Consider the following 27,027-nt stretch of genomic DNA (forward strand, 5'->3'; position numbering starts at 1 on the left):
TGATTGGCCCACCGGTCAAGACGTCACACTGCATTGTTTTCGGAAAGACTGTTCTGTTCCAGGATCCCATGTGGTGCAGATTAGCCTTTTTTCTGCTCCAGGCATCGCTTCATCCCAAATCCTCTGTGACAGCGATTTAAATGAAATAATGTGTGCTACAGTATATCTAAGTCATTCCGAGAGTTAATAGAACCCACCTGCAGACCCCTGGGTTTATTTTCTGCGCAGCATTAATGAGCCAGTGAACGTATGCTAATGAATTCAAATTTATTGGTAAATCCTTCTATAAAATGTGCTTAATATAATATAATTAGATCCATTTATTTTCATTGTGAGGCCATTGTTAGTAATTGGAGCATGTCTAAGCTTGATGCGCTCTGCTCCGGAGGATGCGGTTGTCTTTAATGAGCATATACTGAAGGTAAATGTAACAAAATGAAAAACGCTGCTGCAGCAACGCAAACCCTCAATAAAAAAAAAAAAACTAAAATGACATGCGAAAGGTCTGCTCCAATCAGCGAGTAGAGATCAGTCAATTTGCCCCGCCACAAATTGAGCACTGGTCTTATAAACCATGTCTCAATCTCACAAAAGAGTGGTTTTCTGTGCGTTTTGCCCAAACCAGTCTCTTAAGAGTTATGGCTTTATTGGTGCTGAAATATGAGCTGTGATTGGTGCGGGGGGTGGAAGGGTACATGAGTTCATGCAAGTTCTCTTCCCCTAGGCTTCCTGTTGGGTCTCCACGTTCTTCGTTCTCAGCACGTTATGTGCAGAGCGGCGTAGCGGATGCCTCAGCAGGACTGGATGTTTATGCGATTCTATTGCGCCGTCGTCACAGGCCTCCCAGAAAGCTTTGCTGTAAACAAGAGCCCGAATGTGTTGACCGTGGACAAACACGGAAACCGAGCTGCATTTGATGTCTGGCTTACTTTCATGCGCCGCTGCTTTTCATGTCCGGAATTTCGCAGAGATGCCAGGACTTGTTCCACGCTGGGGTTTGCACAAGACTTTCCAGAACGTTCTGCAGTGTGCCACTGATTTGGTCCGTTGTGTCTGGCTTTCGGCGGACTGGTCGACTGAGCCTGGGTTGAGCCTTGTGAACTTGCCCCTGCACCCCCAAGTGCGTGTTGCCACTCATTTGTGGAATGAGCAGCAATGCTCAGTGGTTTAATGAGGGCAGGGAGGAAGTGGGCTGCAGAGGCCATTATCTGTGTGGTCTTGACTTCATTCTCACTCATGGGTGCATTGAGTCGGGCTTCTTTCTTGGCTCACAACAGGCAACAAAAAGGACTGTCGCCGCTCCAGTCTTTTTAGAAATGAGTTTAACCTTGTTTGCATGCTCGGGTGAAACAGAAATAGAAATGACCAGATGACCAGAGCCTGGCTTCCTATTTTTTTTGCCTGTACCAGTGCTGTGGCTTTAATGCCCACCTGATTTGTTAACGCCTCTCTGACTGGTCCCCGTTTATGCAGTTTGCAGTTGCGCTGTTATAGTTCATTTACATTTACATCTGACGCAGTGAACTCTCAGAAAGGCCATTCATGCGTCCTTTTAACAATCGATTGATGATGCACATTAGGCGACAAGCTTAACATGGCAGCTGCACTGAACACTGGCTAAAGTTGAAAAAAATGGAAGTAATTGGTTTATTTGCATTAGGTCAATGCTAGAATATAAGATGTGACAGATGACTTCATTTTTTAAGTTTAACCAGTGTTCACTTTTTACTGTGTATGGATGCACTATAAAAGTAAACCGTAGCTGTTGTTTGTTCACTTTTGCATTGTGTCTCGTCCTGTTTTCATCTCTCCCTCTCTAGATTCGAGCTCTGTGAGGCATGGAGAGTTCCATGTTTGTGGTCAAGCTCAGTGATCAGTGACTTCCGTTTGTGAAACAACTCGTTGAGTAGCGAGATGAGAGAGATGTATTGCGATAATGCACTGCGCTGGACACGTCGTCATGCGGCCACGCATCCCATGGCTTCGTTTATTAGCCGCTGATTGACTTTTATTTATCTCTGCTCTGTAGAGCCGCTGTTTGACCGGAGTCACTAGGGTGAGTTGGCAACAGACGGGCTGCAGTTTGAATCTCATTAGTCCGTATCGAGTACCCATTGATTTTCGGTGTCCCATGCCTGCAGCAGTGGAAAATGTCAAGTCTGAATGTCAAGACGAATGAGACAGGAGGGGGGCAACTGTGCATGTTTACTTCATAAACTTTGGCCCAAATGTACTGACGCCTTTTATGGGGGCAAAAAAATTGGTTGACAGTAAAACATTCAACATTAATTTGTTAAGAATGGCTTCATTCACAGGCAAGCAAAATCTAAAAAAAAAAAAGACAGCGTGCTTCCTTTAAGCCATTCATACCTCCGTATCAGCAGGCAGGAATAAATGTGTCCACTCAGTGAGCCCGCCCACTTTGCTTTGGATGGTGCACCAAGTGCGTCACGACTGCTGCTTTTGGCCTTTTGCACTTTGAGTCATTCGCCGACCATCTGTAGGCCTTTGTTTCTTGGCACCACTTTGAACAGTGACACCACATTGCTGTTCATGCACAACCTTGTGCAAACCTTGCTCGGGTGTGTAACATGATAATACATGCAAGGACTGAATTCTGGTTTAAATAAAACAACGCAGTGCCATTTCCTAGTTTGGGGTCTTGTATTTTTTACATTATAGAACAAAACTAAAGACGCAGGACTATGAAATGACACACATGAGGTTTTGTAATAAACAATTAATATAGCAAACAAGACAAAAAGTTGAACATTTGAGTCCCTCCAAAGCAGGGAGCTTTTTCTGTGATGGCAGCATTTCACGCTCTTGGCTTCTCTCCACCACCTTAAATTAGACAACAGGGATGTTTTCCAACAGTCTCGAAGGTTTATGCTGAACACTTTCTTATTATTCATTCATGTTAATGAGTATCTCATGAAGAGGCATTTGACTCTGAAGATTTGACTCAGATTCATCAAACATTCTTCTTCTATATACTTCTTCTGCTACAAAACTTAAAAACTACACTTAATAGGTTAGACAGTACATAGTGAAACAAAACAACGTTTCTCGGGAACCTGGTGCTATATGTAACATTTAAACAAAGTTACATGTAGCCCTGGGCATTTTTAATGCTGTTGTTAGTTCAGAATTGAATGTAATTCATTGTTCAGAAAAGAATGCAATTGTGTTTAATTTCTCTAATGCATTTTTTTTTTTTTTTTTCATTTTATTGTATTGTTTGATTGGTTAATGTGGTTGTCATCACTGGGACTGCGCCTGGGAGAAAGGGGACAAAGAGGATTTTGGGAAGAAGAAGAGTGAAGGAGAAGAGAGAGTGCGAAGGGCCACTCTGATCATTTGCTCTGTTTTCTTTTAGCCCGAGACGGACAGTTTCCCACCACGATTAGTTAACATAATGTGTGAGCCGCTTACAGCAAGCAGTTTTAACATAAAAAGAGTCCACACTCCTATCTGTAATTAATTTTAGATATAGTTATAATAGTATATTTACTGGTCAAAACTATCTTCTCAGTAGTCAACATTGTAATTAAAGATAGACAAACCTTCATTATAACCAGAACAAATTGTATTTCCAGATACCTGGAATTCTATTCTTCCTAGTCGGAAATAATTTTTAGATATCTTTAAACCCTTTAAGATAGCAAGTGGCTTTTTTTAACATTTAACAGCTAGAATGGATATGTATTGCAGATGTCCATAATTTAATTCTTCCTATCCAAAAGTTTCCCTTTTAGACACCCACTACATTATTTTTCCTGGGAGATATGACATCACATTTCCGTTCATGTCTGTCCAAAATTACATTTAAGATATTCTACCTATCTGCTGCAACATTCTTACTATGAGAAATGCACATGAGCCTTAAAATGAAATTATAGGTATCTATAGCTCCAGTTTTACTAGTTCTGGATGTAATTAAGATGTTAAAATAGTTCACTCTTCGATGCATTATGAGTGCTGACAGTTGGATTGTAGATATATAAAATGTGCATTTCTCTTAATAAGAATGTTACTGCACAGTCTGGCAGTGAGGGCCCGAATACCTTTTTTCAGATGGTAGGAGGGTGAAGAGTGCTTGTGAGTGGTGTGCTGGTGCCTTTCCTGATGCAGCATGTGTGGTAAATGTCTGTTATGGAGGGAACAGAGACTCAGACGATCTTCTCAGCTGTCCTCACTACCCGCTGTAGGATCTTACGGTCCAATGCAGTGCAATTCCCGAACCAGACAGTGATGCAGCTGGTCAGAATGCTCTCAATAGTCCCTCTATAGAAGGTGGTGAGGATGGGTGGTGGGAGACTTTCCTCAGCCTCTGCCGGAAGTAGAGGTGCTTCTGGGCTTTCTTGGCAGTTGAGCTGGTGTTGAGAGCCCAGGAAAGGTTCTCCTCTAGATCAACACCAAGGATCTTTGTGTTCTTCCACACGAGATCTGTGCATAAATAGTCTTCCTTCCGAACCGATGAAGTAGTGTTAATAAATAATGTTTGTTTTGCAGGTACATTCGCGCAGAACAAAGCCTGAACACAACCATCACCAGCACAGGTTGCAGGGACAATCCAGAGCAGCAGGTGGCATACCTGGAGCACGTTGTGGTGAGGGTGCTGGTCGTGCACCCACGCCGGGGTGACCTAGAGATCAGCCTCATCTCCCCCTCGGGCACGCGGTCTCAGCTACTCGCTAAGAGGTACACCCAGACGAAATTGCTCACACACACACACACACACACACACACACACACACACACGTTCAGCACCTGTTCTGGGTACTGACCCAATTCAGTAAACCCATTCATGTCCTATATTTCCTTAATAGTGGAAATTACAACCTTTATTTTAAAATGCAGTTATTACCTCCTTACATTGCTCACTGATCTCTAAAAAGACCAAACTAACTCACATTGTCTAACATTGGGCTTGAACCAGCCACATTGATTTGCCAGTATGGCTTTTTTTGAAAGCCTTACTGGTTATTTTATGTTGTCACGTCCGTCCCTACTTCTGTGCCATCCTCAGTCTTTATTACTATCACAAGTGGGACAGAGGTCCCAAGCACGATTCAAGAGACAAACGAAAAGGGATCAATGTCCCAAAATAGGTTACACATCAGACGTTGACATGAACACAACACACAGCAAGTCCTTAAATATACTGTGTGGGCACAGGGTAACAGATAATATGGGAGAAGTGAACTGAGACAGGACGCAGGTGCAGACAGACAGTACAGATAAGCTGAGAATGTGAACAAAGGTGAGGGCAGAACTGACCGGGGAACTGGTTCTTTTTAGCTGTAGACTACTAAATACACAATGAATATTTATTTTGATTACATTTGTGATTACATCATAAAAAAATACTTTTTATCTGTTGTTATCTATGATTTATGGTTTATATGGTTTATTGTCTTTCATTTGGCACAGCTGCATAGGTTTAAGTAGTTTACACACAATGTCTGCATTAGATGATTCCAGCAACAGAATCTGCAAATCAGTTCCGATTCTGAAAGGTCTAATTGAAACATAAACTGTGAGCACTAATAAATTCTTTCAGATAGACACAATTGCAATATATATGTAAATAAATGCATTTGCATAGAGCTGATGTATGCAATCAGGAAAATTATTGAACAGAGGTGACACAAACAGGCTCCGGATGAGATACACTTCTAGGTCTCTCACACTCTCTCTCTCTCTCTCTCTCTCTCGCTCTCTGTATTCAGTAGGCTCTCCAAAGTGGGCACTCACATCTTGATGCGCAAAATCCAGTCAAGCATGAAGCACACTTCCCCACACTTCACTCACAAAAAAAAAAAAAAGATGGCTTTTGGTCTCTTGATGCCTGCTGCTCTTGCATGCGCACCGTCAAATTCTTCTTGACTTGGTTTGGTATTCTCCACACACTGCTTACACTGCGCTTATGGCCATTGCGGCCCACTGATTGTTATTTTGTTATTTTCGTAACCTCATGAATAAAACAGAAAGTGTTTTGTTGCAGACTTTTTTCCCCCTTTCTTTCATTTTTATCAACTGGTAAAAACTGCTACTGACCAATGCAAGTGCTGCCAAAAAAATTAAGTGCATTTCTTTTTTTTTCTATTTAAGGCTCGTCTTAATGCCGGTGGGCAGCTTTAAATAGCTCTTTAAATGTTTGTAGCACCTTCTTTATCCTTGGTGAGATTTCTCCTAGTACTTTATAATAATACTAGTATTCGCCATATCAGCTCCCTTGCAATGACTTAGGTAAAATGACTTTGTGTAGAGTTTTCAAACTGGTTCGACACATTAAATGTGAGGCTTTTTTTAAGGATGGTGTCCTCTGGATTTACATAAATAAGCAAAACAATAAAGAACCACTTTCTAGTTGGTGTGTAGTTATTTCTGTCATCCAGAACATGATCTTTTTTTATAAATGTGAGGAGTCTGATTTTGGATGAAAGTGAAGTGATTGTCATTTTGAAACACTGCAGCACAGCACACAGTGTACACAACGAAATGTGTCCTTTGCATTTAACCCATCACCTTAGTTAGCAGTGTGTGGGGACAGTTCTGACCTTTATGATAAAATCAGCAAAGCCAGATTCTTATACTAAGAAGCAGCATGTGGTTCACAATCTGCTAGCTGTCTTTTCGTAAAACACAAATCCTGCGATCCAGACATGAGCTGGGATCGTGTCTTCCGGATACCCCCCCAAAAAATTTCCTCGAATTATTGGAGCCAGAAGGAAGTCAAGGACCTAGCAGTGACATTTAGTGCTGTTACAAAGGCCTGCTGGTATTTCTTTAAAATTCAAACATTTTTCCCCACCAAGAAAACCTTGTTATATATGATTGTGCACACTTTGGGGTATTTCTGTGTTTTGCTGCTTATTTGCCTTGTTTGTGACCATTTTCTGTTTTTGGCTTCATTGCTGATTATCACCCCGGACAGCAGGGGAGAGGAGTTATTTTTCCTCGAGCCTAATTGAAAAGGTTCAAAGGAAGACCTTGTACCACAGCAACTCAAAGAGGGCACTCTGATCATCTGCATTCTCACAGCATGGCGCTCGAAAAATAAATGAACATAAAGCCATTGGAAGTCCTGGCCAGTTCATCAGCTGCACAGGTTGTGGAAATGAAACAGCCTTAATGTCCTCAACAATCAGACGGAACGCCAGCGAACCACATCCCATTACCAGATGCAAAAAGCTTCTCCCTTTTATTTGCATTTCTTTACTTTCAGGATGTTTATCATGTCGAGGGTCGTCTTGTTTAATTTGCCCCATTCCAGAGTGGTTCCACTTTGATTTGAGACAGATGTAGGGAACTTTCTGGGGTTGACGAAACGCTTAAAAGGAACAGACAAATTACATTCTCCTCCTCCTTTCTTCTCGATCGGTTTTGTGCTTTTGTTGTTTTTGATGCCACACAAAATATAGCAGAAGCACCCAGAATGCCCATGATTAACAAATCCTGATCTCAAAGATTATTGTCATAAGAACCCAAAATAAGGGTGCCTTGTTTTGCATGCGTTTAATGAGATTTTGCCTGAAGAATATGAACTTGCTCTTCCATTTGGATCCCGTGGTGAAAGATACCATGCAGAATCGAGTAAATGGCTCAGGTTTAGGGGTGTGCCTGACGGGAGATGGAATCATTCCCAGTAAAAGAAGCATTAAGCATAATAAAATCCTTTTTGTGCCTCATCTGGACCATCTGCCATTTCACAGGCTGTTTGATTACTCCAACGAGGGCTTCAGGAACTGGGAGTTCATGACGGTGCACTGCTGGGGCGAGAGAGCCGAAGGCCAGTGGACCCTGGAGATCTCCGACTCACCGTCCCAGCTACGCAACCCAGAGGTGCTGGGTGAGGCCTGATTTAATTCCTCAAGCCAGTGCCTTCCCATGAAAGTGTTCTTAGTTAGAAAGGTGGGGAAGGAAAGTCATGCAGGTATATTATTGGCAAACTGCTTTGCACTCTACAGGTCTGGGTATGAGAAATGTTAAGTCTCCCGCATCCAGTTCACACGTTGTGATGCAGGGAGAGTATTGGTGTGGCTTTGTAATGGATTGTCTAGTCATGCATCAGTAGATAAATCACAGGCTTAAGAGTTCCTTACGATGACAGGTGATTTGGAAGAAACTGGCAAATTACAAATTGGCAAATTACAAATTGTGAATAGAAACTAGAGCTTAATAGTTTAAAAGAAATTGAGCAAACTTCCGTTAAGTTAAATTTATTTCAAATGGTCCAGTGTGTGGTTTGTGAACCTTGTTGGGGATAAAGAGGTTTTTACGTCCCATTGGGTTTATATCCCAGGTAAACTGAAAGAGTGGACTCTGATCCTGTATGGCACATCTGAGCATCCATACCATTCCCACGGGTCCCAACATTCCCGTACCAGGATGCTAGAAATTCCCAGTCCTGGAAAAGAGCTAAGAAACCCTGCACCATCACCGTCAGCCCCAGAGCTGGAAGAGGAGGAGGAAGAGGAAGAGTATAATGGTGTGCGACTACAGATTCATGTCTTCAAGTCCTGACACTGTCTGGCATGTGAGCCCTAATAGCCTGTCCACATTATTAACCCATTCAGGGCCATGTCACCATGAGTGTGGAGACCAGGGGTGTGACGGGCCAGATGCTGACCACTGTCTAAACTGCATTCACTTCAGTCTGGGCAACCTCAAGACAGGAAGGTAATGGAGCAGTTTACTGGACTAATCTGACAGTCAGGGGATGTATTACATACATAAATATGTGTAATATAGTCTTATACAGTAGTGCTATATAAGACATAACATGTGCAATTTTAGATTCACTAGTTTGCCAATCAGAATTCTGTGCAAAAATGAACAAAGGAAGATTGGACAATGTCTTGTTGAGAGTCAAGCGGCCCCCGTAATCAGAAGGTTGCCTGTTCGAATCCCAAAGTATATACTTATCACCAAAGTATAACAAAAATACAGTTGTGATGCCCTGGTGCTGCTTGGCCCTTTTGGGTGTGTGCGGACTGTGCTCAGTGGCACCTTGGCGGTTCAGGATTTGCACCTGCAGCATTTCCGATTGCAGGTCCGCTTCCATGTCCCTTTCCACACTACTGATTTCCTTTTTGTTTATATGTTTTTTTTTGCCCTGTAGGACGTGTGTAAGCCACTGCCCATTGGGGTACTTTGAGGACAGTGGTGCTCGACGGTGCCGCCGTTGTCACCGTGGCTGTGAGAAATGTGTGGGCCAGGGGGTCAGCGAGTGCCGGTCTTGCCGCAGAGGACTCTACTTCTACGCCGGTGAAAACACCTGTCTGGAGTCCTGCCCGGGGGGATTTTATGCTGACGAGAGTAGGTCCCAGCAGGTTAAGGCCCCATGGGGGGTCAAGTTTCAGGTCTTGCCAGAGATTTTATGTTGCCAGTTGTTCTCAAACTCATGGCCAAAGCCAGGATAGCATGTGGAAATTGAGAGGTGTTGAATCATTCCCAAATGCAATGAAATTTACAATTGAGCAAGTCTGTTTTGCACTATTTCAAGTCGCTGTATGAAAAGAAGATTAGGTGACGTTTCTAATGCAAACATATATTTTGGTCATCGTTTTAATAGTTATGTTGAAAACGGAATCCGTCACAAAGTGGATTTTGACTAAGAACCGCCATTTTATTTTCACTGATATGTCAGTAAATTTAAAATAATGCTGTGGGGGGTTGTCTGATCTGTTTTAAACATACATGCATACACAGACACACATACACAGGGGGTGTGGGGGGGTAAGTTTGTGAACCTCAGCACTTATTGTTTAAACACTAAACTTTCAAGCCTGGACCATCTCATAATCAAATCTAATGGTGCAAAGGAACATAATTTGTCACATCTGGCTGTCTTGTAGCTGAACAGTGGAGGTTTGCATATAAATGTGTGAAATGACAAGAGTTGGGGGAGGAGACTAGTTCAACGTGTTTTTTCTGGGCAAGCAGACAGATGTTTGTTGAAGAGAAGCTTTGTGGTTGCTATAAATCATCTTGTTTATTCAGTCTGTCAAGAAAGACACTAGAGGATAAATATACAAATATATATAAATTTAGGAATATTTCATGTGTAACAATAATTAAGATTTCATTCTTATGCTGTGTCTGACCTATGACATGGATGTGAAATTCATCAGGCTAGTAGAGACAGACAGTGAAGACGTTTTGTGCTTGCAGTGTCTGAACTAAAGATTTTAATTAGAACAAAATGGATTTCCGGTCAATCTGTAAGGGCGTTTATTAAAAAAAAAAAAAGAAAGACCAGGCGTCTCATTTATAAAACTTTGCGTAAGACGAAAAGATGAAAATGATTTATGAAAATGTAGACACGCACACTTGCATGCAATATATGCTTTATAATTTGCACTCTACCTGGGATTGTAAATACATCAATTTACATTTCAACTATTGTAAGATTAAAGTGTAGATTAAGGTCAAATTTCATTCAAATGTCATTCAAATGTAGTGTTTGCAGCCAATAGGGCTAAGGGTAACAAGGTGAGGTTCCACTCATCATTAGGGTGAGTGGTGGCCGAGTTAGTGGGCTGATGCCTGGAAATGGGGTGTACAGTTGTGGAGAAAGAGGAGTTGTGGAGTTTTGACACAAATACTGGTTTTCACAAAGTTTGCTGCTTCCATTTTTATTATGGAAATTTGCATATACTCCAGAATGTTATGAAGAGTGATCAGATGAATTGCAGAGTCCGATTTTGCCATGAAAATGAACCTAATCCCCAAAAACCCATTCCCACTCCATTTCAGCCCTGCTGCAAAAGGACCTGCTGAGATTATTTCAGTGAACCTCTCATTCACTGAACCTCTCAACACCGGTGAGAGTTTTGAGTACGAGTGTTGTGAAGAAGGCCCAAGAAAGTCCAGCAAGCGCCAGGGCCATCTCCTAAAGATGATTCAGCTCTGGGATCGGGGTGCCACCAGTGCAGATCTTGCTCAGGAAATGCAGCAGGCAGGTGTGAGTTCATGTGCACACACAGTGCGAAGACTTTTGGAGGATCTCCTGGTGTCAAGAAGGGCAGCAAAGAAGCCATTTCTCTCCAAGAAAAACATCAAGGACTGGAAAGAGTACAGGGACGGGACTGCTGAGGACTGGGATAAAGTCATTTTATTTGATGAAGCCCCGTTCCCATTGTTTGGGGCATCTGGTAAAATGATTGTCCAGAGATGAAAAGTTGAGCTTCGTGCGTGGGGCTGCTTCTCATCCAAGGGACTGGGCTCACTCACAATTTTGCCCAGGAACACAGCCGTTGAATAAAGAATAGTACTAAAACAACCTCCGACAGCATCCTCTGAACAATACCTGTTCCAGCATGACCGGGCACCGTGCCATAAGGCCAAAGTGATAACTAAGTGGCTCAGGGAACAAAACATTGAAATGTTGGGTCCATGGGCAGGAAACTCCCCGGACCGTAATGCAATTGAGAATTTGAGGTCAATCCTCAAGAGGCAGGTGGACAAACAAAAACCCACAAATTCTGACAAACTCCAAGCACTGATTATGAAGGAACGGGTCACCATCAGTCAGGATTTTGTCCAGAAATTGATTGACAGCAGTTCAGGGTGAATTGCAAACGTCTTGAAAAAAAAAAAGGGCCAACACTGCAAATATTGATCTGTTTGTGATCTGAGGTGATTGCCTCCCCTGTTGCTCTATGTGTTCCGTTCAATAAAAAGGCACCATGTATGCAGCAAGATCAGCCTCCCTTTCCTATCCCTCACCAACCTTTGCCACATTGGCATCATATGTGGGATGGGGCTCTCCAAGCAAGAGCGGACAAGGTGTAAATGAATGACAGAAAGCATAGCTCCAAACCTGGTGGGCGGCATTGTTTGATGGATGACTGAATAATTAAGAATTTGCTCTTGAAGACATGATTTGTCTGGGCTTGTCATGTTGAGGACTTGTTGTTTAAGAATGTTTAAGATTGGGGACAGCGAAGGTGCTATGTTTTGGGGAGGGGGGGGGGGTGTGTAGCGTTTGCAGACAATAAGGCTGGAGTCATTTACATAAACCCGCCTCTAGGGGTAGCGAAGCGAGGTTCCACTGAGTGTTGGCCAAGTTAGCGGTCTGATGCCTGGAAATGGGGTTTAGGTGGAGCAGTGCATGGAGTGTGTTGTGGTCTGAGGTAAATTGCTACAGTACTTTTTACTTAAGCTTTTGTATTATGCACTAGCACAAGGAATTATTATTATAAATGTACTTACATTTTGGCTCACCCTGTTCAAAACCATGTTTTCCTTCTCCTTGCTTTGCTTTTCCTCCAGTCCAGAGGAAGTGTGTGAAGTGCCATGAGAACTGTATGAAGTGTGTGCGTGATGCTGATCGGTGCACGGCCTGCAGTGATGGCTTCAGGTAACAGAACGTTCAGTCGCACACACACTGTCAGCCTGGCGCCAGTACAGATAACTCACCAGCTGGTCTTAAAACCAGGGAAAACACAGCATGTACAGTCATCACTTATTAGGTACTTAGTAATCTTATCTTGTCTCCTGTAGTTGTCTCCTCAGAGCCTGGGTATATATATATATTATAGCATCATTTAGAAAAGCATGTATTCTGTCATTTTTAAGATTTGTTCACTACTGCAAGTCATAATGAGCCAGCAGAACTGGTGGTCAGACAGCACACATCTGGTCATCTTTATGCATGGTTTGCTTTGTGGGGTTCGTTCTGATGAAATCCAAAAGCTGTTTGAAATTAAAAGTTTTGGAGTAAGATGGAAAAGCATCTGATGTCAGAAAACAGTGAGATAGAGTAGAAATATGAAACTGACATGACCTCATGTGGTCTGCTTTTCTACTCCTTGGCCAGATTCTGTTGTAGGTATCAGATTGTTTTTTTTGCCTTTAGTACCAATACCCCAGTGAACTTCTCCATTCTACTGACTTCATTCCTGCGTCTCTCTGCCAGATTATGTTTTCATGGGACTGATTTTCTGCATTTGACATTTGCCTCGTTCCTTAGCTTGGCAGGAATGACTTGCGTTCCAGAATGTGCAAACGGAACGTTCTTTCACCTGGAGGAAATGAAGTGCAGCCCATGCCACCATTCCTGCTCCTCGTGTACTGGTCAGTGTTGCAGTGTTGCACAACTGTTACGTTTCCTGCCGTGTTCCCATTGACAGAACTCTTTTTTTTTCCAGTTTCAGCAAATTCACTTTTTAATCTTTCTTCTTGAGAATTGTTGGCAGTATTTGTAGCTTTGAAAGGCCCCTAAAAATATGTTGGTAGATCCTAAGACCCCAGCATGACAATGGATGAATCATCTAGCGGATCAGCATCTCATCCTCCTCCTATTGAGATGTTTTTAGCTTCATTGTCATTGTTGGCTTTGTCACCATTGACTGTGTACTGGTATTTAATCATTATTTTGCCGCCCCCAGCTGGAGAGCTTCGCTGGCTTATGTAACAGTGACTGTCTGTCCCAGGACTCTTGTAAAAATTGGTTGATTTTAGTTGATTGTGTTGTCGTTATTACAGTGGCATTGTCCATTTTTAACATGCAGCTAATTTATATTCAGTCACAGTGTAACAATTTAGATTTGAGATCCTTAATCATGTGAAAGTTATTAAACAGAGCTAAGCAGACAGGGACACTGATGTCTTTCCTTTTTACTTCCACAATAATTCCAATTCCATCTCAGTTGCATTACCAAAATTATTTGAAGGATGTTCCCCAAAGGACCTTTCCCCAAATGGCAGCACAGCATTTAATTAAAATGTAATTGGGTTTATGTTGACAATTTGTGCTCCTGCAACCTGAGTTCACCAAGAGAAGAGCACTAACTATGTGCAGGTGTGAGTGGGTGTGAAGGAGGGAAAAGCCTGTAGATGGATGTTGATGTGATGGCTACAACATCTAATTAGTGGTGGGTGAATTCAACACTAATAAGGGCAGGGAGAGGTGAGAATTGGCTTTACGGACAGCGGGGGGTGCTGGGTAAAGCCGTTCTGTCATCTCAGGGCCCGGGAAAGAGGAGTGCATCCAGTGTGCCAGAGACTTCCTGCAGCAGGAGTGGAGATGCGTCCCAGAGTGCAGTCTGGGCTACTATGCCGGCGAGGTGGCTGGATTTATACAGAGGATGTGCCGCAAGTGAGTACCCTTCACCTCATATTAGACAACATTCCCGCAGGACTTCCTGATCTCACCTCAACTTCTCTTAAAACGTATAATTCACATTTTCATTAACTTTTCATCCATATATTTCATAAAAGACTAAGGCAGCTTGTTCCAGTGAGAATTTAAAGATTCTGAGTGATTTCAGTTTGTCATATGTTAACACTAACAGTATGATGGTGTCTATTTAGAAGAACATGACTTGATATTGTCATAAAATCTAAGTAAATTTTGATGTGCTCATCCATGACTAGAACCTTTCCCGTGGTTCACCTTTATGTCTCCTGTATTCATACACAACATTTTGTCATAGACCAGTGGGAAGTCTTATTGACTGAATTTAACATGGACAGTTCCCTGTGGACACAAGTAGGACGAAATAGTGTACTGTTTTTTTATATTGTGACAACACAATGGGAAGAAAGGGTAGAAAACTTTTTTGGTCAGGTTAACGCCAGCAACAGCTTTATTGCTTAGCATTGTACAAGACTGCGTATGACATACTCCGACACAGGACCATGTCACCATGAGAGTGGAGGCCAGGCATGTGACGGGCCAGATGCTGATCACTGTAAACTTCATTCACTTTAGGGGTTTAGAGTGCGCGCACGAAAGAGGGAGAGAAGCGGGCTGCAGCACTACAAAGATTTGGCATCTTCACAACCAAAAACAAGGAAGTGAGCACAGCTCATTATTGGTGCAACTCAAGAAAGACTTTGCTGATTGGTCAACTTAGCAGAAATGTTATGGAGATTGGATGAAATTGCAAGACTTCGCGGATTCACATGTTAGATTGACAGTTACGATCACACAATAGGATAAAGGGATAGAATAGCAAACCTTGGACTGTTCACAATGTTTTCAAACTCCACAAAGACAGACGTGAACTGTGTATTAGATCTGTCTGGAGGCAAAGAATACTGTGCATTTGAGAAAAGTAGCATATCTCGCACTAACTGCCTATATCCTCCTTAAACTGCAGAAAAGATAGCGAATGCATTAAAGATGGATTTAATAATAGATTAATCGCACTGCTGCATTTTCTCACGGCTTCCTGTCTCAGCTCAATTTTTTTATGTGTGTGTGTGTGTTTTTTTTTTTTTTGTCCAACTTTAGTTTTCTGCAGGAGGGTAGTGACTGAGCAGCTGCCACTTCACAGTAGTGTCTCTGAGGTGTGGGCTGTCCAATGTAGGTGACCTATTTGGGTGGTAGAAATATTGCTGCCCAAGCTAGAAATCTTAATAAAGAGCCTGCAGCTGATTAATATTGATTGATTGACATACAATTGTTTCTGCATTCAGGTACAGAGTCATAATAATAATTTTTTTTTTGCATCAAATTTAGTGAGGTGCTATTTCAGACTGTGCCATATTTTAGTTTGTTTGTGTTCGTCTGTTTCATTCATTTCCATAATTGCCCATAAATCAGCCCTTCAGAGCAACCACGAAACCACAAAGACCTGACAAGCAGTATAAATCGCTCACCTGAGCTGGCCCTGAAAATGTATCAGACCATTAGATCACCTTAATAGGTCAGAATATGACCAGTGGAAAATGGAAATGTTTTTGACACACTCCCATTTGCGAGGCCTAACACTTCCTCTATGAAATCTGTCAAAAGACACATTAAAGATCTCAGAGACGGTCTGTTATTTTTCTCTACACCCTGATAGAGAAATGGATGTGGGGAGAAAGTAGAGGTCGCACAGCAGTGCTCAGAAGGACATCCACTGAATACCAGCGAGGGCATTAACCCTGGGGCATTCTGCTGTGACGTACCAAAGGATTTGAGAATTCACAGAGGTCCCTCAGAAAGAACATCTGCAGAGTCTGGAGGTTCATTGTTTTCGCAGACTCAGTAAAAGATTTTTCCTGCACTGGCTAGTGCTGATTATCACTTCATCTACAGCTACTCAATCCACTTCAATGTGTTGTCCCGCATTGTGCCAAACCATGCTTTCTACAAAGGTCTTCTGTAAAAAAAAAAAAAATGTTGTGTGTGTGTGTGAATGAAAGCCGGCGTTACCGTCTCCTTGTCTCTTTTCGCTCGTCCTCGGAGGGGAAATTAGCATAGATGCTCTGGGAACGCCGTGATTATCGGCTCATCTTCTCCTCTCCACGTTTTCCCCTTTTGCTTCTAAAGTAGGAGAGAGGGATGTCTCTCTCCATGCAGAGATCCGTCACTCTTCCGAATGACCTGCCTCCCCTCGCCGTCCTCCCTCTGCTGGGGATCACCATTAATATTAATGTCATGATGCTCTTGTTTTTGTTCGAATCGCTGTTTATCATTTCAGAAACAGGGGGAACTTTTGTGACTTATTTCACGCTGGGAAAGCGTGCATGACCCCCGCAGCTTACGTTTCAGCTCTTGTTCCTGTGGGTTTCAGATGCGAAGAGAACTGTCTAAACTGTGAAGGCCCTGGTACAACATGCACCAAATGCAAAGAGGGATATAACCTGGTGAGCAGGACCTGCATTCTGAATGCAACTTGTAACAATGGTAAGTTAAGTTAGATTAGTACAGCACAACCCCGGCCATTAAAATATCACATTCACATATATAGAAGTCAAGCTTGTGTCTGTGTAAAATCTAACTTTATATTCAGAATCATTTATATTATCAATCAAGCAATGGCAGCCATCTATTTTTAATAATAAAAAAAAAACAAAACTTAAATATATGATCTTTACACAAACCTAAAATCCCCATCTTGAAAGTATTTTTCTGAAATGCATGTTGACTTGCAAAAGTTATGTTACCTGTCAGAGACTAAATGCCAAATAGCTTTCTGCCACTGGCGGGCGCTCATTACACTCATGACGTTTGGACACATTACCCTGTTTGTATTGATAGTTTCTCATCTATCAATCAAAATTGCTTGTTTCTCTGTGTCATTATTATTGTCATCATTGTACATCAGAGCCTAAATGGCAGGCAAACTCTATTATTGGTGCTTCATTTTCACAAAATAAAATGACTTGACATACACATGCACAAAAGTTCAGTTTTTGGGCCACAAGAGTTTAGGCCTTTTGGTTCTGTGAGATGGTAAGAGGGAGGGAATGTTAGCGACTCTAAAAAGAGTGCATTTTGCGATGGGGAGGAGGGTGTGGCTTCCCCTGCACTCCCTGCAGATACATAGTGGGCCGTTACATCTCAACACACTGCTCCCCGGGCACCTTTCATGGCTGGACACTGCTCACTAAGGGTGAAAGTTTCACAATGACAATTACTTCACTTTCACCCTCGATGACAAGTGGGCAGACATGACAGCAGTGTGTGGGGACGGTGCTTTGCTCAGTGGCACCTCAGTGGCGCCTGAGCGGTTAGGGATTCAAACTTTCTAATTACGGGTCATTTTACCCGCTAGACCCCTACTGCCCTCAATATTAAATGCCGAGGACACATTTTGTGTGTGTGCTGTGCTTGTGGTGCATCACAATGACAAAAACAATCACTTTAATGGCCGCCCAGGCCAAGTTAGTAGATGCCCCTTTGTCAGCCAAGAGCCCACTGTTGCTTCTTTCTGTAGGGGGTAGCACAGGGGGGAAAGGGTCGGGGTGACAGGAGAGATAATTCATCACACTTCTTGCATTTTCCTCACAGCCGATGAGGTTTTCTGCGAGATGGTGAAATCGAATCGCCTGTGTGAGAAGAAGCTGTTCCGGCAGTTCTGCTGCAGGACCTGTCTGATGGCAGGATTATGAGGAACGACAGAAAGCGGGGGAGAGAGAGTTGGAGAAAGATGGGCGCGAACAGCCTGCCCTCCACATGCCCCTGTGACCTGATGTACATTTTAAACTTTGATTGATGTCTGTGATTTATTTTCTTCATTTTAATTAAGCAGCTGAGATTTTAAAGTCGCCGCCCTGACAACTATGTAACATGTAAAAACTGTTTTTTACTAAACAAAAATGTGTCTGTATAAAAAAAGTGATTTATACAACTGTATATGAAAGTAAAAATCTTAACCAGTTTCCAAAATTTAATTAGATGAAGTGGAAAATAAGTTTCTTAAGGACAAAAAAAATGTTTTTAAGTGTATTTGATTCTGAGCTATTAGGGTAAGAGTCTGGACACTTAGTACCACTGTACATTTTGGGAAATGTATTTGGTGCTTTACACATGCTTTAAGCTCTTATGATGGACAAATAAATACAAGTGGATAGGACCTGTCTGGTATGTAAATATCACTGCTGAAGTTGAAGTTGAGCTTTATTGTTTATTGTCAGTGGGGTGGTAAATTGTGGGGGAAGAGAGACTTTCATGATCTTCTCAACTGTTCTCACTTTCCGCTGTAGGTTCTTGTGGTCCAATATGGTGCAATTCCCAAACCAGACAGTGATGCAGCTGGTCAGAATGCTCTCAATGCTCCCTCTATAGAAGGTGTTGAGGATGGGTGGTGAGAGATGGACTTTCCTCAACCTCCACAGGAAGTAGAGATGCTGCTGGGCTTTCTTGGCTATTGAGCTGGTGTTAAGATTCCAGGAGAGGTTCTCCTCTAGATCAACACCAAGAAACTTTGTGTTCCTGACAATCTCTACACAAGAACCGTCAATGTTCAGCAGCGAGTGGTCCCTCTGTTGTTTTCTGAAGTTCATCATCAATCATCTCCTTTGTTTTGTTCATGTTCAGAAACAGATTGTTGACCTTACACCAGTCTATCAGTCTTACACCTCTCTGTACACTGACTCATCTTTCTTGCTGATAAGACCCACCACCGTCGTGTCATCAGAGAACTTGATGACTGTGCATCGCTGCACAGTAACGGGTCAGCAGGGTGGACAGCATTAGACTGAGGACACAGCCCGGAGGAGCTCCAGTGATCAGTTTGGTGGTGCTGGAGATGCTGTTCCCGATCCGGACAGACTGAGGTCTCTCAGTCAGGAAGTCCAAGATCCAGTTGCAGAGGGAGGTGTTTAGGCCCAGCAGGCTCAGCTTCTCCACCAGGTGCTGAGGAATTTTGGTGCTGAATGCTGAACTGAAGTCTATGAACAGCATGCATGTGTATGTGTCCGTAACGTCCAGGTGGGTGAGGGTCAGATGTATGGTGTTGACGATGGCATCGTCCGTGGAATGGTTTGGACAGTAAGTGAATTGCAGTGGGTCCAGGGTGGAGGGGCAGTAGGGTCTTCATGTGTTTCATGACCAGCCTCTCAAAGCACTTCATCATGATGGGTGTAAGTGCAACGGGGCATTGAGACACGACACTGAAGACTTCTTCAGCACGGGCACGATTGTGGTGGACTTGAGACATGTAGAAAAAACGGTGGTGCTCAGTGAGATGTTGAAGATGTCTGTGTGAACATCTGCCAGATTGTCTGCACATTCTCTGAGCATCTTCCAGGGACTCTTTAGAAGAGTTTTCCTCACATCCGCCATGGTTAGACACAACACCCGATCACTGGAAGGAGGGTTGTAATTTCCTCGCAGTCACGTCGTTCTGTGTGTTGAATCGTGTGTAGAAGTCATTCATCACATCTGGTAGGGAGGGGTCACTGTCACAGGTCGAGGTTTTAGTCCTGTTGTCTGTGACGGCCTGGATGCCCTGCCACATGCGTGTCACCGCTGTCCTGGAAGTGGCTGTGGATTTTCTGCCCGTGTGCACGTTTCGCGCCAGTTTGACCCTCACTGATCTTGTCACGTACCTCTGCAGTCATCCACAGCTTCTGTTGATGGACTTGAAGACTATGACGTCATCGGTGCATTTGCTGATGTAGCTGTTCACTGATGTTGGGTACTCCTCCAAGTTGATGGCGTTGTCTCCGTTGGTTGCAGCCCCCCTAAACAGTCTTGAAGAGCAGAAATGGCTACATATATATACATATATACACATATATATACATATATATACACACACACACACACACACAAAATATGATACAAATATGACAGTTTAAATTAAAGGGTGAAGTAGAAACCTTACTGCACAAGGTGAACTTTACTGGAACGTTGCTCTTGAGGACAAACCGAGTAATGTTCCCACATCACTGTGGTCTGCGTAAATGCTTATGGGGTCAAACTGTTTATGGGCTGGAATATTAAAACTGTCAACTCAATTTCTACAGGGATTTATTTACTGAAATATAATGGTAGGACATTTATCCCACAGGCCACAAATGGGCTGTTTTGTGTTTGTTGTGGTACCTTAAATGCTTGTGCTTGTCTGAGGAGGGATGTTTTCAAGATGCTTCTTTCCTCGCTGCTTTTTAAGACAGGACCACGTGTCCCGTGTTCAAATGTACTTTTTTTTCACCTCATAAAAACCTTTTTAGTCCAGTCTCTTCTGTCACATAACTTTGTTTAAGAGTGCAAGGACTTTTTTTGTTTTTACCTTTAATGCAATACTGACATAAATAAGGAATTTGGATGTGTTTTAGCTGAACGTGTGCTTGCTCGACTAATTGAAACTAGATAAGTTTTTGTCCCACAAGTCTGCCACCTGCTGGACTTGGTCGCAACTACACCCCGTGCAGGGTGGAGGAGTAACGCGTCGCAGCACAATCTAACCTGTTAGTAACATTTTAAAGTTCCATAAGCGGTGGTTGTAAAAGCCTCTCGCTCATTGTAAAACGAATAACCATGATTAGAGATTTAATTACTGATTCGTTTTCTAACGTGGCTTAGCTGCACGTCTTTATCGCAGTGCCAACCCAACAGAAAGCGCGGCAAGAAAGGAGAATTTTAGATTTATTATTATTGGTCATTCGAAAAAAGAAAGAAAGAAAGACTGACTGAAATTTAACCAGCCTGGGACTTCTACAACGCAATGTAATTTAATTAACAAAATTAATTAAATTAAGTAATTCAATTAACTGATATTACTTTCATCAGAGAAGACATTCACTCGCCGCCGTGTGAGTTTTATTCTACATTTGAGACACAACCCCCAACTGTTACTATTTCGAAACGATTTTGTAACAGGGACGCTTAATACCGAGCTGGTAACAGCCGTTCACATCAGGCGGATTTAATTTAAATGTCCCGGTCCTCGCCCGGCCTCTAGGGGGCGACGCCTTCTTCAAATGGGACGCCGAGGCGTCACTTCCGGGCGGCAGCGTGTTGCAGAGGCGTGTTGTTGGGCTCTAGCTGCGCTAATTTGTCGCGTCGCGTATCTGTCTGGGCGCCCGTCGGTATGGTGAAGCTGTCGGCGGAGTTGATCGAGCAGGCCGCTCAGTACACGAACCCGCTGCGGGACCGGGAGCTGGACCTGCGAGGTATGGGCCGCGCACCGACACGCCGGCGCGCTAGCCGGTTAGCCGATTGTGGCGGCGTTCGCTCGACTTTCCTTGTTCAACTTCGGCAGGCTACAAAATCCCGGTCCTCGAGAATCTCGGGGCGACGCTGGACCAGTTCGACACGATTGATTTTTCCGACAATGAAATCCGGAAGCTGGACGGGTTCCCTCTGCTCAGGAGGCTGAAAACGCTGATCATGAACAACAACAGGATCTGGTAGGTGGCGGCCGCGGGCGTTCCTCTACCCGCCAACGCGGCGTGGGTTTGGGACTGAGCTGGCGTACTACCTCCGTACTTTTTAATTTGCGCGACGTGTGTGTAAATAAGACCGTACGTGCGAGTTCGCATCATTTATTTATTCGTTGTTATTTGCTGAGTCCTGATTCTGATCCATGTGCAGCCGAATCGGCGAGTCTCTCGAACTGTCCTTGCCGAGCGTGAAGGAGCTGATCCTCACCAGCAACAACATCCAAGACCTGGTAATTTTGCGTGGATGCATGCATGGGATTTATTTTCAGTCGCCGCCGCATTTTACTTTATTTTAATGATGCATGTTTTTTTTTTTTCCCCACCAATGTTATACGTTAGTAATTTTACCAACTTGTTTCACTCTCAGGGAGACTTGGACCCGCTTGCCTCAATTAAAACGTTGACCCTACTCAGGTAATCTACTGCTACTTGCCGTTTTTTTTTTCGATGTTGGTTTAATGTGAAGAATCCATGTCAGTTTTCTTTCTTTGATGTTTTTAGCCTTCTGAGGAATCCAGTGACCAACAAGAAACATTACAGGCTTTACGTCATCAATAAAATTCCACAGATCAGAGTTCTTGATTTCCAGAAGGTGAAGCTAAAGGTACGGCAAGTTAGAAGTGTCCTCTGATAGCTTTTTTTTTTTATTTTTTATAGATGACATATAATTAAAAAAAAAAATACATTAAATGAGTGTATTGCCTCAATTTTCCAAATTGGTCATATCTGTTGTGCGGATATGAATCAGCTGCTTGTCAGGATTCTTAACTTTCACCAGCGGCATTGGGAGATCGCTTTTCTGTGCATCCAGGCAATGTTTTGCATTAACTTCTGCTTAAGACTAAATTCAGGTTGGATCCATTGATTCACTTTTCACATTTCATTGTAACTGTGTGATGTATCGCCATAGGAACGGCAAGAGGCGGAGAAAATGTTCAAAGGCAAACGAGGTGCACAGCTTGCAAAGGATATTGCCAAGCGTTCGAAAACGTAAGATGAAAATCCTTGAATATGTACAGCTCTGCAGATCCACTGGATATGGGTTATGGGTCATGCCCTCCATGTCTGCTGCGGCAGAGGGAAAATAAATTTGATTTGCTGATTAACAATATTTATAAATCCATAACCCTACAGTGAATTTGAAGAGAGCTGTATCAAGGAATTCTCTTGTATCAGTTTATTGACAAAGATAAGATACTACACTGGTCGAAGCGCTGGTTGAAAGGTTTGAGAAGTTGGAGTGGTGTTTGATGCTAAAAATGAATATGTATGTTTTAGGTTCACCCCAGGAGCTACTCTTCAGGCTGATAAGAAGAGGTCTGGTCCCTCTGCAGCAGAAGTGGAGGCCATCAAGGCAATTACATACGCAGCATTAGTTGCCTGGTGTATTAAAATTTTTCGATAATGAGCTGCTTTCTAATACTGTCTCCCCTCTCATCAGAATGCAATTGCTAATGCCACGTCCCTTGCTGAGGTTGAGCGATTAAAAGGAATGCTTCAGTCCGGTCAAATTCCAGGAAGGGACCTGCGACAAGGTAGCACAAAATGCTGGGAAGCCCCACCTCACACTAAAGTAGCGGTGTAATTAATCAGTTTAATGCCACACAAAATATTTACTATGTTTTTTTTTTTAGTTTTGTGATTTTTGTCAGCCTACACTTCCTTTGTTTCTATGGTTAATGGATTGTAGTGCTCATCTTTGTTTTCATGTGGTTCATACATCAGGGGCTGAGGGCATGGTGGAGGAGGAGGAAGAAGAGGATGATGATACTGGCATGCAAACAGACATGCAGATGAATGTGGGTGGTGAGATGGAGGATAATGGAGAGGAAGAAGGAAGAGGGGGCAACGACGAGGATGAAATGGAAGACATGCATGTTAATGGCTCTGCCTAAATTTTTGTATTTTTTTTTATTTTTTAAATATGCTGTAGATTATCTATGTGGGTGAGAAGTATTATGTATTAATTACTTGCGTTGCTACATTAAACTTTTTTTTTTTACAATAAAAAAATTATAATGAATTTGCATATTTTTTCTAGGTCCACGCATGGTAATGGTTTTTAGATCCTTATTAACACTTTTGATATGCTCTAAAGTTGTTAATCATAGCACAATATGGCAAGAGGTGTTACACCAGCGAACGCTGGCAGCTGGATGATGATAACGCTGCCTGAATATGTCGTGTTCAAATTATTGGTTTTAAAACCTTATTGCGATACAAACACTGATGAAGGTAAAGTGGATGCTGCCGGTCGAGGTTCGCGGCGCTAATAAAAACTGAGTCCGTGCTGTGCGGGCGCCCCCTGGCGGTTCGGCGGTTTCCGAAGGAACCAGAAGCGAGCGTCCACGTCAGCGAACGCGTACGAGGAAATTAGCCCGATAGCAAAGTTAGCGAGTTTGTTCCTCAGCGGGACTCGAGTCGGTCTCAGCAAATGGCCGCGTGAAATGTGATTGCAACAGGGCTCCGAGGGCGATCAGCGATGGTGATTTAATCTTTCACAAACGACTTCGAGTGGTGGTGGGAAAAACAAAAAAAATGGAGGCAGACGAAGACACGGCTAAAATACAAACAGGGTCACCGCTGGAGAACCAGGACCTCGGTTTTCTGCTGCCCTCCGGTAATGTTGTCTTTTTTTTCTTTTTTTTTGCCTCCCAGGAATACAGAGCATTTCCGTACTAGCCGGCTAATTTAGTTAGCTCGCCTACAAACAGTAGGTGGGGGTGGGAGGTGTGTAGTAGCCTAGTGGGTAACACACTCGCCTATGACCCAGGTTCAAATCCCACTTACTACTATTGTGTCCCTGAGCAAGACACTTAACACGTAAGTCGCTCTGGATAAGGGCGTCTGATAAATGCAATTAATTACATTTGCATTTACAGCATTTATCACACTGTCTTATCCAAATCAAATTCAAATTTTATTTGTCACATACACAGTCATACACGGTATGATGTGCAGTGAAATGCTTTCTGCAACTGCTACAGACCACAGTATTGCAAATGTTGCAAGTAAACAATGAACCAATATGCAAATATTGCAAACATAACCAAGTATTACACTTTTACGTCTTTAACATAAAATATGTGTAACTGGTAGGGTGAAGGTGTGCAAATGAGTTACAGTTTTTACAATGTTTAAAGAAATAAGAAAGAGCCATAAAAGAAAGAGCAGTAAGGACCTAAAAAGCGCAGTCATTTTGTGCAAAGTGATTTATCCAGAGCGACTTACAAATAGTAGTTATAGGGACAGTCCCCCCGGAGACACTCAGGGTTAACTGTCTTGCTCAGGGACACAATGGTAGTAAGGGTGATTTGAACCTGGGTCTTCTGGTTCATAGGCGAGTGTGTTACCCACCAGCCTACTACCACACAATTAAAGGAGTTCAGTAATATTTAAGTTTCACCACTTCGTGTCCGCAGTTTCTTCCTTCCTGGCAGAATATGGGTGGTATCTGCTGTTCCTCTCGGCTGGGATGTATCTGCTCGTTGAGCGCTTGGCCAAGAGAAGGCCGACGGCGCAGCACCAGGAGGCGGCTGCTGGGCCGAGTCGCGACGCCGCACATGTGGTGAGGCAACAGGAAGGCCTGGAGGCTGCGCGGAGGCGGATGCAGGAGGAGCTGGATGCGAAAGCAGCTCTTTTCAGGAGGAAGCAGCAGGAGGTGCGCGTCCTGTTCGCCAATTAGGCCATTATGTCGAATCCCTCTCGACGTGACTATGTTTAGGGCAGAGGTGCTGCCTAGGGGGTCAGGAAGCCGACCCGTAATCGGAAGGTTGCCGGTCCGAGTCCCGAGCCGCTGAGCAAGGCACCATCCCCGCACACTGTTACCCGGGCGCCTGGCACGGCTGCCCACTGCTCACCAGGGGTGACGGTTAAAAGCAGATTTAATTTAACAATGACAATCACTTCACTCTCCCTTTACCCCACGTTTCAGCTTGAGGAAGAGAAGAGAAGGGAGAAGATTGAGAAGTGGGAAAGTTTGAAAGAAGGGAAGAGTTTCAAGGGAAATCCGAAGCTTCCTCAGGTGAGATTGTGGCTTGGTGATTTAGCCTCCGTGATAAAATAGTTCCGTCTCTGTTCATAAACAACAGTATGTCATGTAAGCACTGTTAAAAATAGACAATATTAAATATGATTTTTACTGTATTAAGATGTATAGTCTAGCTCTATTCAGTCCTAAATATCCAGTTGTGGCAATTTAATGTATGTGTGTCGTGCTGTTTTATGTTTTTCCTGCTCTCAGAACACAGATGAAGCCAGCACGTCATCAGTGTTGAAGTCAAAGAGCGATAAAAAGACCCTTCGCAACAGTGGTAGGTGCAATTAATTAATGTGTGTTATAATACTCAAGCAGCTATGTATTGTGTGCCTGAACTTTTAAAGCCGGCATATTCATAGTCACATTCATACATTTACGGCATTTGTCCAACGCCCTTGTCCAGAGCAACTTAAAATCAGGAGTTCCTCTGGAGACAGTGTCTTTCTCAGGGACACAATGTTAGCAACTGGGGTTTGAACCTGGAAGTTCTGGTTCATAGGCAAGTTTGTTACCCATTAGACTACTACCAACCTATAAAGCTATATTGCTGTTTCTTTTTATTCCAGGATACAGCCCTTTATCGGGTGATGGCGGTGGCACCTGTACATGGCGACCTGGGAGAAGAGGGCCATCGGCTGGCGGATGAGGTTAAAGGAGGTGACAGTCGCTTTGACCTCAGACTTGACTATGGGAGCTCAGGCATTTTAACTGAATGAAGCTGTCAACACTCAACGATCTATATTTTGCTCTCACTGGAAATCGCATCATTAGAATCATCTTTATGTTGTTATGATTTGCTGCACAGACTTTAAAAATCTGATTTGACCGCATTAAATAGGCCATAAATGTGGTGACTTTGTGATGAAGACAGCTTCGAATGATGCCTTCTCTGTAAACAGCAGCCTTGCAGGTGGGGTTGGCTGATAACCAGTTAATGCCGCTTCCGCAATTTTATTTATTTTTTTTGCTATGCTGCACCCACTTCCTGTGAGACCTAGATGGCTTCTACAGTACGATACTGGCATTTTCCGAAACACATCTTGCTGGTATCTATAGTGGATGTGTAGTTTAAATGATATATATCTTATTTTTGTGAATATGTAATTTGGGTTTTGTTCTAGTTGCACTCAAGTTCACAATAAAGTTTTGGTCACATGACAACGTTGCCTCGTCCTTGTTGTGTTTTGTCCACTAGATGGCAGGCATGTCCCTCAAACCTTGTTTCCAGGCGGCATGCCTTTACAGGATGGTATGTAGAGACTGCTAGCCAATAACTTGTCTTTTAAAAATGTAATGTTACCACGTGCAATAAATTCATGTTGACAAACGATTGTGAGTTATTATTTTTTTTTTGTATAAACATT

General features: G+C 43.1%; 3 protein-coding genes across 3 annotated transcripts in view; all 3 read left to right on the forward strand.

Annotated features, from left to right (window-relative positions):
* The window catches only part of pcsk6 (proprotein convertase subtilisin/kexin type 6), a 32,541-nt gene extending 14,233 nt beyond the window's left edge, over positions 1-18,308 (forward strand). Inside the window, exons 12-21 of the mRNA XM_028955912.1 lie at positions 4,516-4,704; positions 7,722-7,858; positions 8,312-8,497; positions 8,586-8,688; positions 9,131-9,327; positions 12,286-12,373; positions 12,986-13,089; positions 13,984-14,113; positions 16,524-16,636; positions 17,744-18,308. Coding sequence (XP_028811745.1) covers positions 4,516-4,704; positions 7,722-7,858; positions 8,312-8,497; positions 8,586-8,688; positions 9,131-9,327; positions 12,286-12,373; positions 12,986-13,089; positions 13,984-14,113; positions 16,524-16,636; positions 17,744-17,844 — 1,348 coding nt within the window. The 3' untranslated portion in view covers positions 17,845-18,308. The remainder of the gene's footprint in view (positions 1-4,515; positions 4,705-7,721; positions 7,859-8,311; positions 8,498-8,585; positions 8,689-9,130; positions 9,328-12,285; positions 12,374-12,985; positions 13,090-13,983; positions 14,114-16,523; positions 16,637-17,743) is intronic.
* A 2,849-nt stretch (positions 18,309-21,157) lies between these two features.
* Positions 21,158-23,647, forward strand: snrpa1 (small nuclear ribonucleoprotein polypeptide A'). The gene is made up of 9 exons (XM_028956774.1): positions 21,158-21,354; positions 21,444-21,591; positions 21,776-21,854; positions 21,992-22,038; positions 22,126-22,228; positions 22,535-22,614; positions 22,903-22,978; positions 23,066-23,159; positions 23,350-23,647. The coding sequence occupies exons 1-9, from the start codon at positions 21,273-21,275 to the stop codon at positions 23,517-23,519; spliced, it is 879 nt and encodes a 292-aa protein (XP_028812607.1). The 5' UTR covers positions 21,158-21,272; the 3' UTR covers positions 23,520-23,647.
* Positions 23,648-23,939: 292 nt separating this feature from the next.
* selenos (selenoprotein S) lies at positions 23,940-26,824 on the forward strand. Its single transcript, XM_028956779.1, has 5 exons — positions 23,940-24,244; positions 25,047-25,285; positions 25,559-25,648; positions 25,868-25,937; positions 26,230-26,824. Exons 1-5 carry the CDS (start codon positions 24,163-24,165, stop codon positions 26,307-26,309), a joined length of 561 nt encoding a protein of 186 aa, XP_028812612.1. The 5' UTR covers positions 23,940-24,162; the 3' UTR covers positions 26,310-26,824.
* The last annotated feature ends 203 nt before the right edge of the window (positions 26,825-27,027 follow it).

The sequence above is a fragment of the Denticeps clupeoides genome, chromosome 16, assembly GCF_900700375.1.
Source record: "Denticeps clupeoides chromosome 16, fDenClu1.1, whole genome shotgun sequence".
Taxonomy (NCBI): domain Eukaryota; kingdom Metazoa; phylum Chordata; class Actinopteri; order Clupeiformes; family Denticipitidae; genus Denticeps; species Denticeps clupeoides.